Source organism: Crinia signifera, chromosome 1, assembly GCF_055691185.1.
Source record: "Crinia signifera chromosome 1, ASM5569118v1, whole genome shotgun sequence".
NCBI lineage: Eukaryota > Metazoa > Chordata > Amphibia > Anura > Myobatrachidae > Crinia > Crinia signifera.
Window position 1 is genome coordinate 348,175,153 of NC_139217.1, and position 15,511 is coordinate 348,190,663.

Sequence of the window (15,511 nt, forward strand, 5' to 3'; positions counted from 1 at the left end):
GGCGGGAGATTAACATATAAATATTCAGTCAGATGCAGGCCAGAATTGCTGCAAACATGTCTAACTCAGACGATTCCGCAGCTGAGGACGCTCTGCAGAGAGCACAAGCAGAATCCCTGCTTGAAGCATTACAGAAGAGGGAACAGGAGCGGAGAAGGAGGGCTCAAGAGAGAGGTAGCCTGCAAGACCAAGCGGGCCCCTCACTAACAGGCCCTGTTCAACCTCCACCAGCTCCACAAGGGCCAAGCAACCAGCCAGAACAAGAGGTTGCATCTCTCCAAACAGGTGTGACCCAGCAGGTGCATGGTGAGAGAACTGGGGCCACCAGAAAACAGGCTGCAACATCGAGGGTGAGGACTGAGCAGGATGCCACCACCAGAAAGAGAAACCCTGCATTTGTAGAGGCAGAATTAAGAATCTTAGTGCCCAGGGCACGCGAATGGATAGAATTGCCAACCAGGAAGCCGGGTGCCAGTGCAAGGAGAAAGCTTTGGGACAAGATCACAGAGGAAGTGAACCAGGTGTCCCCAGTGGTCAGAGATTGGCTAGCGGTGAAGAAAAGGTTAGTGTGTTTGTCAGGGCTATTTTTCAGCAGGCTCCAGCAGGAACTGAGGCCCTTATTCTAGTTCACTCAGACAAAATATTTCTTAGATGGACAAAACCATGTGCACTGCAGGTGAGGCAGGTGTTACTTGTGCAGAGATAATCAGATTTGGGTGGGGTTTTACACCTGCCTCACCTGCAGTGCACATGGTTTTGACCATCTAAGAAATATGTGGTCAGAAAGAGTGACCTAGAATAAGGGCCTCAGTTGCTGCTGGAGCCTGCTGAAAAATAGCCCTGGTGTTTGTCCCCCTGATAATGTCATATGTGTGTACATATGTTACATGTATGTTTTGAGAATAATAGAAAGGTGTGTTTGTAGATAGTGCTACACTTCAATGTCACATGTGAACACAACCATGTCTAATAACCCACATTGATATATGAAACATGCACCATTGGTGTGATGTGAGGTTATGGGCACAGTTCTGCTCATGTGAAGTATGTGATGGGACAAGAGAAAGTGTGTTTTTGAAAGAGTTGTTGTAACATGTTCCATATGATGCTACTGAAACAAGAATGAGCAAACTGTGCACATGTAGCTGGTGAGAAACTACACATCCCAGTATGCCATCCCATAGTTAAATTACTCCATAATAACCACATTGTCAAGCTATGGTGGAATGTGTAGTTTCACAACAGGTGGAGGTGCATAATTTGGCTATGGATGATGTCATTTCTGCATAGTGATGTATGTATGTGCATTTAGTGGCCTAATGAATGTGATGAGACACTGAAATGCCTCCTAATGGAGACATGAATGTGTGTGTGGGACACATATGGCTAAAAAACAAAAGATCACCCACACTAGGAAATGTCACGTAGCTAGGGGTACCACCTAGTCCCTTTAATTCCGGACACATATTAATTACACAGGTTCTGTGGCTGGCTGACTTCAAGACTCCACTTCACCTAATTTTAAACTGCCACAGAACCTGTGTAAGTAACATGTGTCCGGAATTAAAGGGACTAGGTGGTAACCCTACACGTAGCACAGTGGTGCACATATCTCATGGTGATATTTGTATTTTTAAACTTGTAGGTGGACTGACTTCAAAACGGCAATGAAGAGGAAGATGACTGACCGGTACAACCACAGCATGTCCACCGGGAGAGGTCCTATGCCCGATACTTTGGAGTATACCCCCCTGGAGCAGGACGCCTTGGACGTCATTGATGTGGGCGAGGTCAGGGGGATCTCCAATATGGACAGTGAGCTCCCGGCGGAGGTCTTTGATGCTGCTTTTGATGGTAAGTCACAGTAATGCATTGTATTTTGAAAGAGATTTTTTAGTGCGTATGTGATGGTGACATTTTTTTCAATTATTATCCTAGCAGAAGCAGAAACCCAGGATGTACCGGCAGCATCTTCCTCTGCAGAGCCACAGGTGGAGCGAGTGGTCCAGCCTCCACCAAGAAGACACCCCCAGCCCCAGCCACAGGAGACATGGGAAGAGAGCATGATGGTGACGCTGGAGAGGATCGAGCAGTAAGGGGTGGATGCTGCGCTCCGTCAGCAGCAGATTAGGGATTTTTTGGAGGATTGGAAGGCCACAAACAGGCAGCAGTGTGAGGCCTTCAACCGCATTAATGACACTCTGGCGGCTGGCATGCAAAACATTGGCCAACACCTCAGCCGCCTGAATGACATTCTTGCGGAGCTGCTGCCCACCGCCAGGTCCCTAAGGGACAATCCCCCATCTGCTGCCCCACCCCAAGCTGCTCCCCAACCTTCCACCTCTGCTGACCCTCCTGTGTCCACTAGGGGAAGACGCCGCAAGCCATCTGACCCAAAGGCCCCTGTCCCCAAGGCCCCATCTAAAAGGGGGAGAAAAGGGCCCAAATAATGAGACCTGGTTCACTTCCTCTGTGGTTGGACCCCAAATGTTTAAATTGCACTGGACATCCACTTCCTGAGTTGGCCATCTATCCATTTTCGTGCCATGGGCATTAAAGTTCTTATTTTGACCTCTACAAATGCAGGATACATTTTTGGTGGTGTGTATCTTGCTTAGTATTCACCCTGGTTGTTGCAGTACGTATTCTGGTGTCCCCATTTCTTTCACCATTGCATTTGCAGGGTAACACATGTTTGGAGATATGCAACCTCTTGTTCTGGCTGTTTTTTTTATTTTTGTGTCTATTTTATTTGTTTATTTGATTTATGACATGAAAGTGTCTACTAAGCTGTGATGCTGAACAGCAAATAAATTTATTTTAGCAATTAAAACAAAATTGTTGTATGTGTAATTTCTTGTGTGAAACAAATACTAGATTTATGTGTACTTACTGACCAGGGTATTTTTGAACATTTGTTGAAGTGTGGTCGAAGTTTCCCATGTGTAACCCTCTCCATGGTCATTCCCATGTTCCTATCCAACTTTTCCCTGCTAATTAGTTTGTGTCAGCACATGTGCAGAGCAACTTAATAGGTGAGAAAGCAGTTTGTGTGCAGGTGAGGTAGCTCCTACAGTAGTAGGTAAAAGCAGGTCCAGAACAATGCTTTCCTCATGGAGTGGGTGAGGCAGACAAACAAGGGTGAAAAGGTAAATTTGTGTAGGAATGCATATGTGTCCTCCCTAAAAAAAGATGTGTGAATCGGCCAAACATGATAAAATTGCTTGTGAAGAAACATGTATAAGTTTTTAAATATATATGATTTTACAGTGTCATAAGCAGATGTAGGAATCCTTTGTTAGAGAGATGTGAGTGCAATAATGTGATTGGTGGCATCTTACATCCAGAGTGTAGTAAAATCCAATTCATAGCAGATCAGATAGTGGTACAGTTCTGTATTTTGGGTACTATACAAAGATTGTGTGCAAAATAGTGGGCATGAGCTTAAAACATTGCTGAAACATCCTTTGTAGGTGTTAGATGTGGTTTATGTTATTGTATCATAAATACAAAACCTATGTTTGTATTAGAGTGAACACGTTGACACATGTCGACTTGTGTAGATTGAGTGTGCTACTGTGTAAAGTCTATGAAAGCACGTAGTGAATGTGTCTAACTGTTTAGCAAATAGCTACCTTAGCATATATAAGCAGGTCTTAAAAAGATTCTTACCTTAAATTAAACAAACCTTTAAATGTCGAGAAGTATAGAAAGATAAGCTTCCAATGTGTTTGAGTGCTGTGTGTGGCTTGCAGGTAGTGAAATCATGGTTTGGACTTAATAGACTGCAGCATTGCTTATTACATTCAGGTGTATGTGTTTGAGTAGGAATCAGCGTTAATTAGCAAACTCAGGCGCACGCTGGCATGCGGTATCTGTAGGGGTGGTCTGAGCTGGCGGTTGGCGGCCGCCTGTCTGGTGTCCGAAATGAACGGTGCTTTAGGCGATCGTGCGGTAGTAGCACCGCTCATTTTTGGTGCACACCCCCGTGTACGCCCATATTTACGCCCATTTTCCCTCATTATTTCGGCCGCTCCCCTCAACACGCCCCTATGCCGCCCCCAATACCCGTACACTCGCGTACAGGTTTTTTCGCACGTAGAGACCCGTCCGTAAGCGTTGGTGAGTGGTCGCGCCTGCGCATTAGCGAATGTACGCATGCGCAGATCATAAAAAATCCCGGGACGTACGCGTACGGCCCGGCCGCTCCAACCAGAATAAGGCCCTTAATGTGTTCGTTTTGCGGTTACGTGAGGCACTGCATGCATTGGTCTTTATTCTTAAATTAGAGAAGTCATTAATTATAATTTTCGGAGTCGTGCATTGTTTGCCGACTCCAGGTACTCTAAATTTCCTTCGACTCCACAGCTCTGGCCTTGAGGACCGTGGTAGGGAATGCCTGCCTTAGTGGATGGTAGGGCATAAAAATACCGCCTGTCGGCACATGTTGGCTCAAAAAACAACCGACCTAGACACCTGTCGACCTAGAACCCTGTCAACCCAACGGTGTCGACCTAAGTGTGGTCGATAATACGACCGTATCCCCTTTGTAGCCTGATGGGAAGCATGATTGGATCCACTGCCTCCAGTGACCTGCTTCTTAGCTAAAGGAAGTGGAGCAGACCCCGTGCAGCCCTGCCACTGCGGTAGGCTGCGTTGCAACTTTCCATTATAGAAAAAGTGCCAGCTAGTGCGTGATCAATGATGGCTGTTATACAACTATCTTCAAGGACATAAAAAGAACAGATAAGCAGAGGAGCAAGGTAGGTAAAGGGTGCTTTGTCACAACTTTAATAAATCTATGTATAAGGGAGACATGGTTCAAAAGTTAAATATATAAGGGTGCCAGGAGGAACAACTCAATTAAATAGGGTACGTGGCATCAATTAATTAAAGCACACATTAAATAGGATAGGGGACAGGTGGCACACTTAAATAAAACACACTGTGCCTCCCCCTGTAACTCACTGCTTCCCAGTCACCCTCTGCCTTCCACTGTCTCCCCTGTCACCAACATTGCAGACAGAGCCTTCAGAGGGATATAAACTAAACATTTGCACAAATGTATAAATAAACACATTAGCACTTCGCTTCAGATTTGTGCCTCCTTATTGCTACCATGCATGTGTGGTCTGCTGACCATTGCATGTGGCGGCCATTCTGCGTTGACTTGTTGTTGTCCTGTAATAATTTTTAATGTCAGATGGGGTCCCAGAGCAAAACAGTTTGCTACCCCTGATTTATAGTGTTAATAAAAATAAAATTCTCATTCAGTTCTCAAAGACTGCAGCATGCTGCCATCTTGTGGGCAATTCAAAATATAAATTTTATAGTATAAAACTAGAGGTTCACAAACGTGGTCCTCAAGGCACACTAAAAGTCCAGGTTTTATGTATTTCCATGCATGGCCACAGGTTACGTGATTAGCATCCCAGTAAGTTTGACTTAATGATCTGTGCTGAGCCATGGATATGTATAAAACTTGGACTGTTAGTGTGCCTTGAGGATCGCGTTTGGGAACCGCTCATATAAACATTTATAAGGACGGTGAATTAACTTTGCTTAACACCATAAAGATTTGTACTAAGGTTTCTGCTTTGATTTCAAACATGGCCCTAACTACGTGGAGTTTGTATAATCTCTCCGTGCTTGCATGGGTTTCCTCTGGCCTCGCTCAGCTTGCACCAAACTGAATTAAAAGATTTAGCAGTGCATGATGTGAGGTGTTCTAATTGCAGTAGCTGACGAATTACCAGTACCTTTATTCGTTGGTAATGACAACGCGATTTCAGCATTATTTGTTAAAGGCAATTTCTTCCCACGACCAATTATCTGTTTGTTTAAAAATGTTCCATTTCCGCTTAAATCTTCAATGTAGGCCACAGCGGACAATCCCGGTCCAACTTCCTACAAAACAGCTGTAATCAGGTATGTCACTGTTGATTTAAAGTTACTATATTAACCAGAAATACAGATGTTACCATGCTCATCATGGCTGCTATGTGGTTCTGCTGTGAAATGTCTGCCGTGGATGTATTTGCACACCGGCATCGGAGTAGGGGTGCAACTAGGCACCAGAAGTGCCACAATGAGCATGGCTACATCTTGTACGTACAGGATACATTATACTATTATAGTCTGGAAATCCCCCCCCCCCCCCCAAAAAAAAAAAAAACTTTTTATTCTATTTTAAATCCTGCATGTAGTACTTATTATACAATTATTTTTAAACTCTCCTTGGAAGGTTATATTCCATTTTATACATCAAAAAAAAAAAAAAAAAAAAACTATCATTAATTATCTATAATGACATCATTTAGGTACTTACCCTGAAGATCCGAAAGTGTTTTTTGCTGTAGGTTTTGTATCTGTCCGTTTGGTTGATTACTGGCTTATCAAAAGTATAGTCACAATGTTTATCTCTTCCAAACACATAGTCTTCATTCACACAGTCTGACCAAAAATAAAAAAAATTATTAGTTACAAAAAAAACAAATACATTTTGCCACAGAGTAATACAACAGAAGATGAGATGGATAAATAAGAAAGATTTAGGTGTGTGACGGTGACCCTCACAGCTCTTCCGATTTGAAAATTAGAAAAGGATCTAAAACTGGGATAGTATAGCTTTGTAGTGGAGTAAATCACTGATAACTACTGGTGCCACTAGGTTCCCACTGACAGCCAGGGAATATACCGTAAAGCAAAAAATAATGAAACGGTTTGGTGCAGAATACTACAACAGAAAGAAGTATTCCACTGGTGGCTCACATAAAAGCAGATGAAGGCCATAGGAATAAATAAGGAAGCAGAGGCTTACACAGAATTCTCTTCAGCACAATGAGGAAAAACACTAAGAAAAACATGAACAGTAGCTTAACAGGCGGTAGTATTGTATCTATGTATTGGCTCAGTTTGAGTCGCAGAGAAAAAGAGCAGTGGAACATGTTGCAGATTTTCTGTGACATGCTCAAGTGTCAGGCTCACAATTATTTAATAAACTTGTCCTCTTAGCACAAATATGTTATAACCCAGAGAAACAGTAGCCTAACGTGGACCAGTATAACCAAGGCAGGTAACTAACTGATATTTATGGAAGCTGCACCATGTTATTAAAGAGATAATTATGCTGCTTTCACACCGCAAAACCTGCTTTGACCCGGTTTATGAAACGTTTCTTAAAACGAGTCAAAGCAGGTTAAACCCCTTTCAGACCGTACTTATAAAAGCCGTTATTTACATGGCATGGCACTGATTTACCGCTCTGTGCATATCTAATGAGCGGGACCCAGCGCAGTGAATAGTGTTCATTCTAGCACCCGCCATCTTTGAAAACCCATGCAGTTCCTCTTCCCTGCCTGGGGTGTCGCTGTCTGCTGTGGTGTTTCTAGCACAGGTCTAATTTGCATATCAGTGCTGATATACAGACCACACTGTGCTAGAAGCACTACAGCAGACAGCGACACCCCAGGCAGGGAAGAGGAACTGCATGGGTTTTCAAAGATGGCGGGTGCTTGAATGAACACTAAGTGCATATTTAATGATTGGGTCCCCGCTCCCTGAATATGGAATGAACGGGACCCGCTCCGTGCAGTGAATATTTAATGAGCGGGGCCCCCCCCCCCCCGCATATGGAATGAGCGGGTCCCGCTCATTCCATATGCAGGAGGCAGGGACCCAATCATTAAATATTCACTGCGCTGGGTCCCGCTCATTAGATATGCACTGAGTGGGACCAGCTCAGTGCGCTCTGCTGGGTGGGTCCTAAATACCGTTTCAGACTGCAAAAAAAATGGGTCTGAAATGGGTAGGACCCTGCTTTTTACCGTTTCCAAATATGTTTTTTTTTTTTTGGAAAAGGTAAATTCATTCTGGACCTTTCAGACTGCACATATTACAGTTTTGAAATGGTAAAAAAACAGCAAAAAATACTGGGTAATATGTGCAGTCTGAAAGGGGCATTAGTGTTGTTACAGCATGAAAAAGGGATCAAAAATGTGTATGCAAAGACCAGCCCTATTGTAAAGTACCAAACTTTGTAATGTTTGCTTAGTTATGATGCAAGATTACATCCAATTCATATTAATGACATCGATTTACTCCACAGAGGACCCTGCCAGACTGGACACCAACAGTCAGAATGGCGACAGTTGCATCAACGTGCTAATAGTAAAACAGTAAGTATTGGGGTTAGAACATCTCTGCATAAGCCAAAACCCCCAACAGCGCTTGCTGAACATGGAAAGTGGTGGAATATTACTGTACTCACTTATGATAAGTTTATTGCTTGTCCACATTGTACAAAGGCCACAGTATATGCAACTTTGTTATTTGACACTGAACATCCCTTTAAGTGCACAAATACAGCATGCCCAGTGAAGTCAATGACAAACATGCAATAGGGAAAATAGTTAAGGTGCCCATACCCCGGTGTGATATGGCCTTTTGAATGCGAGGCATTGCTGCAACAGATCTCATGAAAACTGGCACTTTTGGTGCGATTGCGATGTGAGGCGCGCTCCAGTACACCTCACATCTCAATTACAGATCTTATTGGCTGCCACAAAGATTTGACGCAGCCCGTTCAGCCCTAATAGGATCGCATGAGATACATTGCATGCAAAAGGACTGCACACAATGTATCATATGCGATCCTGCCCCCCCAGGAAAGTCCCACCCACACTGCATGCAACCAGTTGGTGAGATACCTCTCGCCGGTGTATGGGCAGTCTAAACTGTACAGTGTCTAGGTCAATAGGTCGACATGCACTAGATTTACACATGAAAAGGCTTACATGACAGGTTTATTTAGGTGTCAATTGGTATATTGGAGCCTACATTAGTGTCGCTCACCATGCTTTGGGCCATGTGCCTCGCTGAGTTAGGCACACTTTACCACATGGATGATAAAATATGAAATCCCCCCCCCAAAAAAAAGAAAACCATTTTAAAAACCTCAAGTCGACTTTCTTATGCGTTGACCACTCCCATGTCAACTTTTTGTCTATGTTGACAAATTTATTGTCGACCTACGGTCTACCAGTGAACTGCATCCTGGAAAAAACTTCAAATTTCTTAAGTTCAGGTCAACTGAGTTAAATAAAAAATTATATATATCTGCATAACTCTGGGTCTGTTACTGTGGGGAAGATGTATGTAGCGGTGATAAGGGAGAAGTGATAAAGCGCCTGGTACTTTATCACCGGCCAATCAGCACCTGATTGTTAAGATACAGGCTGAGTTTAAAAAAGGAACAGTTAGGAGCTGACTAGCCGGTGATAAAGTACCAGGCACTTTATCACTTCTCCTCCCTTATCACTGCTTCATACACCTACCGCTGGGATGCAGTTAAAATCCCGGCATTTAGAATCCCGACGGCCGAAATCCCGACACATTCTCCCTCCGTGGGTGTCCACGACACCCCTGGAGGGAGAATAAATTAGTGTGCCGAGCATAGCGAGGCACCGGGCCCGCTGCGTGGCGAGCGCAGCGAGCCCGCAAGGGGGGGCGATCCACGTCCCCCCCTTGTCGGGATTCCGGCGTCGGTATTCTGAACGCCGGGATCCCGACCGCCGGGATTCAGTACTGAATCCCTACCGCTGAATGTGGAATAAGTCAGTGCTTTAATGTGGTCAATGCCGTTTCGAGGCATCCGTCCATCATCAGGACACATCCAGCCGTCCTGATGAGAGGCGGATGCCAGAAATGGCATTGATCACATTAAAGCTCTGACATATTCCATGAAACAGACCTGGAGTGATGCTTCTTCCGTTGCTTTACCTGTGGGGTTTCACCTACCAACCTGGCACTCAGGAAACTCAATTGTTTCCTTTTATAGTTTAGTGCAAAAGAGTTAAAGCATACCCTACCATGGTTCAAGAATCCCTTTCCAAGTGCCCATAGCCGGCCCCATGGCTGAGGACTCTGGTCTTCCATTTCCACATCTTCCGGAATGGATGCAAGGTCCTGCAGAGGTACTGTATCCAAGGAGCTCAGGGTACCAGAGGAGGAGGACTGGCTGTATGACTGGGGAGCACTGGATGATGAGCTGGATGTGCCTTGTGATTGCTGGGACTCGCCCTTTGTGTCACGGGACATTGTGAAACTAAAGGATAGATAGATTTAGATTAACAATATTAATACCATATTGAACTCTTTACAAGGTATAAGTATACAATATTTTAATAATATTGATAAAAAGTTATTTTACCTATCTCTCTCTCTGTATATTGCAGAAACATCGAATTTGATGGCAAACATGAACCATAGTGTTCACTCTAGGATTTTTTAAGGGCAGGAAGCGGACATCGAGTAGGACACATTTTCCAATCAAGAGGGCACATTTTACATTAGAAATTTATATAGATTTAGATTATAGATTATTTATATAGATTATTTAGAAGATATATAAAATTGCACACTTCTCCAGGATAACGGGCAGTACACATTATAGCAAACACTGTTATGCCCAGTACACATTACAAATTACATTATGACACACACCTTTATGCCCATTGCACATTACGACACACACCGTAATGCCCAGTATACATTACGGCACACACCGTAATGCCCATTGCACATTACGGCACACACCGTAATGCCCATTGCACATTACGGCACACACCGTAATGCCCATTGCACATTACGGCACACACCGTAATGCCCATTGCACATTACGGCACACACCTTTATGCCCATTGCACATTACGACACACATCGTAATGCCCAGTACACATTATGACACACATCGTAATGCCCAGTACACATTATGACACACATCATAATGCCCAGTACACATTACGGCACACACAGTAATGCCCAGTACACATTACGGCACACACAGTAATGCCCAGTACACATTACGGCAAACACCATAGTGCCCAGTACACATTACGGCACACACCATAGTGCCCAGTACACATTACGGCACACACCATAGTGCCCAGTACACATTACGGCACACACCATAGTGCCCAGTACACATTACCATACCTCCCAACTTCCGTCCGGAGGAAATAGGGACACTCGCGAGCGCCCGAAAAGGGGACGGGGCGTATGCAAATGAGGGCGCGGCTTATGCTAATTAGCCGCGACCTCATTTTCATACGAGAATAGACGCTGTGCGCATGCGCACAGCGTCTATTCTACTAGATTGGGGGGTCTCCCAACTGTCACCCCCCCGCAGCGGGACAATGCCTGCCGCGGGTGGGACAGCGGGACAGGACCCGAAAATCGGGACTGTCCCGACGGAATCGTGACAGTTGGGAGGTATGCATTACGGCACACACCATAGTGCCCAGTACACATTATGGCACACACCATAGTGCCCAGTACACATTATGGCACACACCCTTATGCCCATTGCACAATATAGCTGACACCATATTGCCCATCACGGATTATACCACATAAGTGCTGCTTACCTACATGCTTGTTGCCAGGGGTTTTGTGCTTGTTGCCCAAGGGGGGGGCGGGCGTTTTGTTCTGGTTGCCCAAGGTGGCATTTTGTGCTGGTTGCCCAGAGGGCTGGAAAAGCTGACACACCACTCAGCAAGTCTGCGTGGCTGGTGACTGGATGTGGCTGGTGCCTGGATGTGGCTGGAATTAGCTGACACGCTGCTCTGAGTTAAGCAGCGTTTCAGCTGTTTCAGCCACATCCAGTCCCCCACAGCGCTGACTTGCCGCTCACCTCTTGTCAGCTGTTCCATCCGCATCCCCTCCTGCACAGCGGACTGGAGTGGACTTACACAGCAGCCTGCCGGGGGGACGGTTGCACAGTGAAACCTGCTCAAAGAGCAGGGCAGTTTTAGCAGGGAGCGGTGCCCTGTAAAATAAGCCTAGCGTGAACACTAAACCACTTGACCAATCTATTCTTCCAAACCTTAAGGAGCATACATAAATACTATATGATATCATTAACAATATTGCCCTTGCACTGACCATGCTCCTAGACAAACAATATATTGCATACACACTGAATGATATTATTCAGCAGCCACATCCAGGAGCATGCTGTTGCTGATATAGTCAAAATTTGACTGCATGTACAGGCGACCTGTGGGAGAGCACATCATTAACGATATGGTGGGAACACCCTAGATCAGTGGTGCCCAAACTGGGTGCCTCAGGGGTACCTTGGGTTGGTGGACCAAGATCAATTCATATTATTTATGGTCAATGTACCAGGCAAAACCAGTGCTTGTGGCTGCCAATCATAATATATGTGGACAAACAGAAGCAAATCCTGTCCCTCACCAGATAACTGTGGGCCTTATTTTGGTTCATTCTTTCTGACAAAATCCTTCTTAGATGGGCAAAACCATGTGCACTGCAGGTGGGGCAGGTGTTACTTGTGCAGAGAGAATTAGATTTGGGTGGGGTTTTACTTCAAAGTGAGATCTATATTGCAGTGTAAAAATAAAGCAGTCAGTATTTTCCCTGCACAGAAACAAAATTACTCACCCAAATCTAATTCTCTCTGCACATGTTACATCTGCCCCCCCTGCAGTGCACATGGTATTGTCCATCTAAGAAGGATTTTGTCAGAAAGAATGAACCAAAATAAGGCCCTGTGACATATAAACACAATGCACTTAATTTAATATTTTTTTCTGAATTTCTCGATAAGAAGCATTTGGCCTAGGGGTGCCTTGAAAATATTTTGATGCTCTAGGTGCAATGGGCAAAAGTTTGGAAACCACTGCCCTAGATAATATGAACGATAATATTTTTAACGATACTGTTATCCTGCATATCCTTAAAAAAGTTGTATAGTATGTACATACCTTTAGTTCTCTATATATAAAACAAAGAGAAAGAAAACTCCTGTGTGGGGGTACTCAAATGTATGCATATATCACAAAAAAATGGTGAAAAGTATTAAATTAATCAATAAAGTGCATCAAGAGAGATAAAATGTAACTTTAATGTAGTCTAATAAAATAAACAAATTACATTTCCATACTAATTTACAACCTACACCTACTGAGTCTACTTCAAACATTGTTAATACAATTTGAAACAAAGAGTCACTGAAAACTATAAAAGGTGGCCATAAACAGTGCGATAGCAGCGTGCAGTGCGATGCGAGCTCACATGAACATCGCATCGCACAGTACAAAAAGTATGTGCTGCATACTCACATGCGCCCATAACACATGCAATTATCGCACCTTATCAGTTTACGACAGAAAGGGCAACATATATTTCAAAAGAATCAAAGTATTTTGTGCCACAGCAGAGAGTTTACAAAACTCTCAAGAGTACCAGGGTCTACGCTACCTAGTGCCAGCAGCTCCGCTGAGTGATGAGGGCTGAGCTCAGCTCCGATTGGCCGCCCCGTATCCTTCCCCCTGGCTGTGTGCGACGTGGCCTTGTAACGTCACGCCGCACATAGTCGGGTTGCAGGAGGCAGGGCCGGGCATTGGCTGATGTAGTGCTCAGCGGCACTGCCCGGCCCCAGGAGAGACAGTGGTTGGGTTTTTTAAGGTAACATTCCCCCTAAAAGTCTCGCCCAGTGTGGAGCGCTCCCTAATTAAAAAACCACCACAAATGTTTTCAGGGGACCTAGATAGGAATGGCCAACGAAGATTCAAAATCGTTGATGGTTTATGGCCGATGTTGAATACTTTTGCCATTGATGGTTTCCCTCCATCGATGGCACAGCAAAACCGCAGTTTTGCTGTTTTTTTTTTAGCCCTGCCCCCGTGTTTTCATTGGCCCACAGGCCAGTCAAACAAAACGGATGACCATCGTAAGGAAAAAATATCGATGGGCATCCATTGCATAGTTGGTACTTGTGTATTCACCGGATACCCGGTAAGTAGTTAGCGTAGTGGCGCTGTCAGAATCAGCGTAGTGTTCCCGCGGCCAGCATTTTTAGCTTAGTCAGTCAGAGCCAGCGTAGTTAGTGTAGTCAGTCAGAAGTAGCGTAGTGTTCCCGCAAGCGTCCCTGTCAGAATCGGCGTAGTGTTCCCGCGGCTGTGTAACCAGTGCCTTTAACAGAATCAGCGTAGTGTTCCCGCTGTGATCTTTTCTCCTTTATTATTAACTAAAATCCAGTTAACAGTCAACACATGTTGTCATTACTGTCTCTGATGTATGATATGGCAGGTGTGAATGTGTTCCTGAAACACCCCCACTATCCACGCCAGCCCGAAGCATGGCGAGCGCAGCGAGCCCCGCGAGGGGATGCGGCATGGAGTGGATTTTAAAAAGCGTGGGGAGCGCAGCGAGCCCCGCAAGGGGAGCGGATTACTTCACATGTGTTCCGCGTCCCCTTACCATGCTTCGGGCTCGGTGGCACGCCACACTTTATAAAATCAACTCCACGCCGACATGTATAGCGTCCGCTCGCCACGCTTCGGGCTGGTGTGGATAGTGGGGGTTTGAAAATGCCTCTTTTATTGTGCATAGGACGCACTTGCGCCAGCATACCCCCTTTATGCATGAGGCACACGTGCTAATAATTACTGAGACGCAGGAGCGTCTGAGATGCACCTGCGTCACCTCTCTGCCGGCGCCCACATGATCTCCTCTCCGCCATGGGATCTGGCGGTTACTAGCGCTGTGTAAGATGCGCTTACTAGGCTTGGCATGGACGTCGGGGACAGAGCCGGGCTGCCGCGGAGTCACTACGCTACGCAGACAGCGTAGCTTACCCTATGCCTGAGTACATATGCCAATTGGGCACCCGGCTAATACACAAGTACCGCATAGTTTAGCACTATCGATGGCCAGTTGCACTATTCCCATCGATGGCAATGATGGGCATCTCTAGACCTGGGCTGTGGGTCTTACCCAATCATTTTATAAATTTTATAAGCTGGCATCGTTATTACAAAGTTTCATGTGTACACACCCCCAGCACAAGTACCACAGTGCCCTGCCCTGCAATGCAGCTACTGCATGTGAGGCAGCAGGGTGCTGCGGAGACTCCAGAAAGGGGGCCCATGACTTGAGTTTATAAAGTATAAGGGCTGTTTCACACAGTACGGTTCCTGCCGCACGGTGAAATCCCGTACGGTCAGGGTGCCGCGCCGCACTCAGAATTTTAAAATGGCAGGGATGGCCACAGCCCGGCAGCCGTCCCTTCCAGTGGGGGGATCCGGCTGCAGCCGTGCGGCCGGGCCGTGGCCGTCCCGTGTGAATGGACACAATAGTGTCCATTCACAACTGCTGAGTGCGGCACGGCTCCCTGGCCGTACGGGATTTCACCGTGCGGCAGGAACCGTACTGTGTGAAACAGCCCTAACTTGTCATAAACAAAGTTCACATCTCCCTTGAAGCAAGGTATAGGTTGAGTAGTGCAGCCAGTGAAGCAGACACTGGAGATCTAACCAGGCATTCCAGGTGTTCGGGAAAGAGAAATTGAAAATGTTGTAAGTCCTAGGCCCCACAATTTCTGATGGCAGCCCTGTAAGGCAGTGCCCCCAACTGGTGATACTCCTGCAGTGGAGACGGGGATGTCATGCTACACATACATGTGAGGGGGGCGGTGCGCATAGCG

At 45.5% G+C, this 15,511-nt stretch overlaps 1 protein-coding gene across 4 annotated transcripts in view; it reads right to left on the minus strand.

Moving 5' to 3' along the window:
• CHEK2 (checkpoint kinase 2) overlaps positions 1-15,511 on the minus strand; it is a 53,035-nt gene that overhangs the window by 36,802 nt on the left and 722 nt on the right. For 2 of the 4 annotated variants that reach the window (XM_083146882.1, XM_083146864.1), the window contains exons 2-4: positions 9,870-10,105; positions 6,329-6,453; positions 5,760-5,907 (exon numbers count right to left, since the gene is read on the minus strand). In XM_083146882.1, the coding sequence (XP_083003008.1) occupies positions 5,760-5,907; positions 6,329-6,453; positions 9,870-10,098 (502 nt within the window). In that variant the 5' untranslated portion in view covers positions 10,099-10,105. Of the gene's footprint in view, positions 1-5,759; positions 5,908-6,328; positions 6,454-9,869; positions 10,106-15,342; positions 15,391-15,511 lie in introns of those variants that run through there. The other 2 variants (XM_083146873.1, XM_083146893.1) reach the window with 2 other exon arrangements.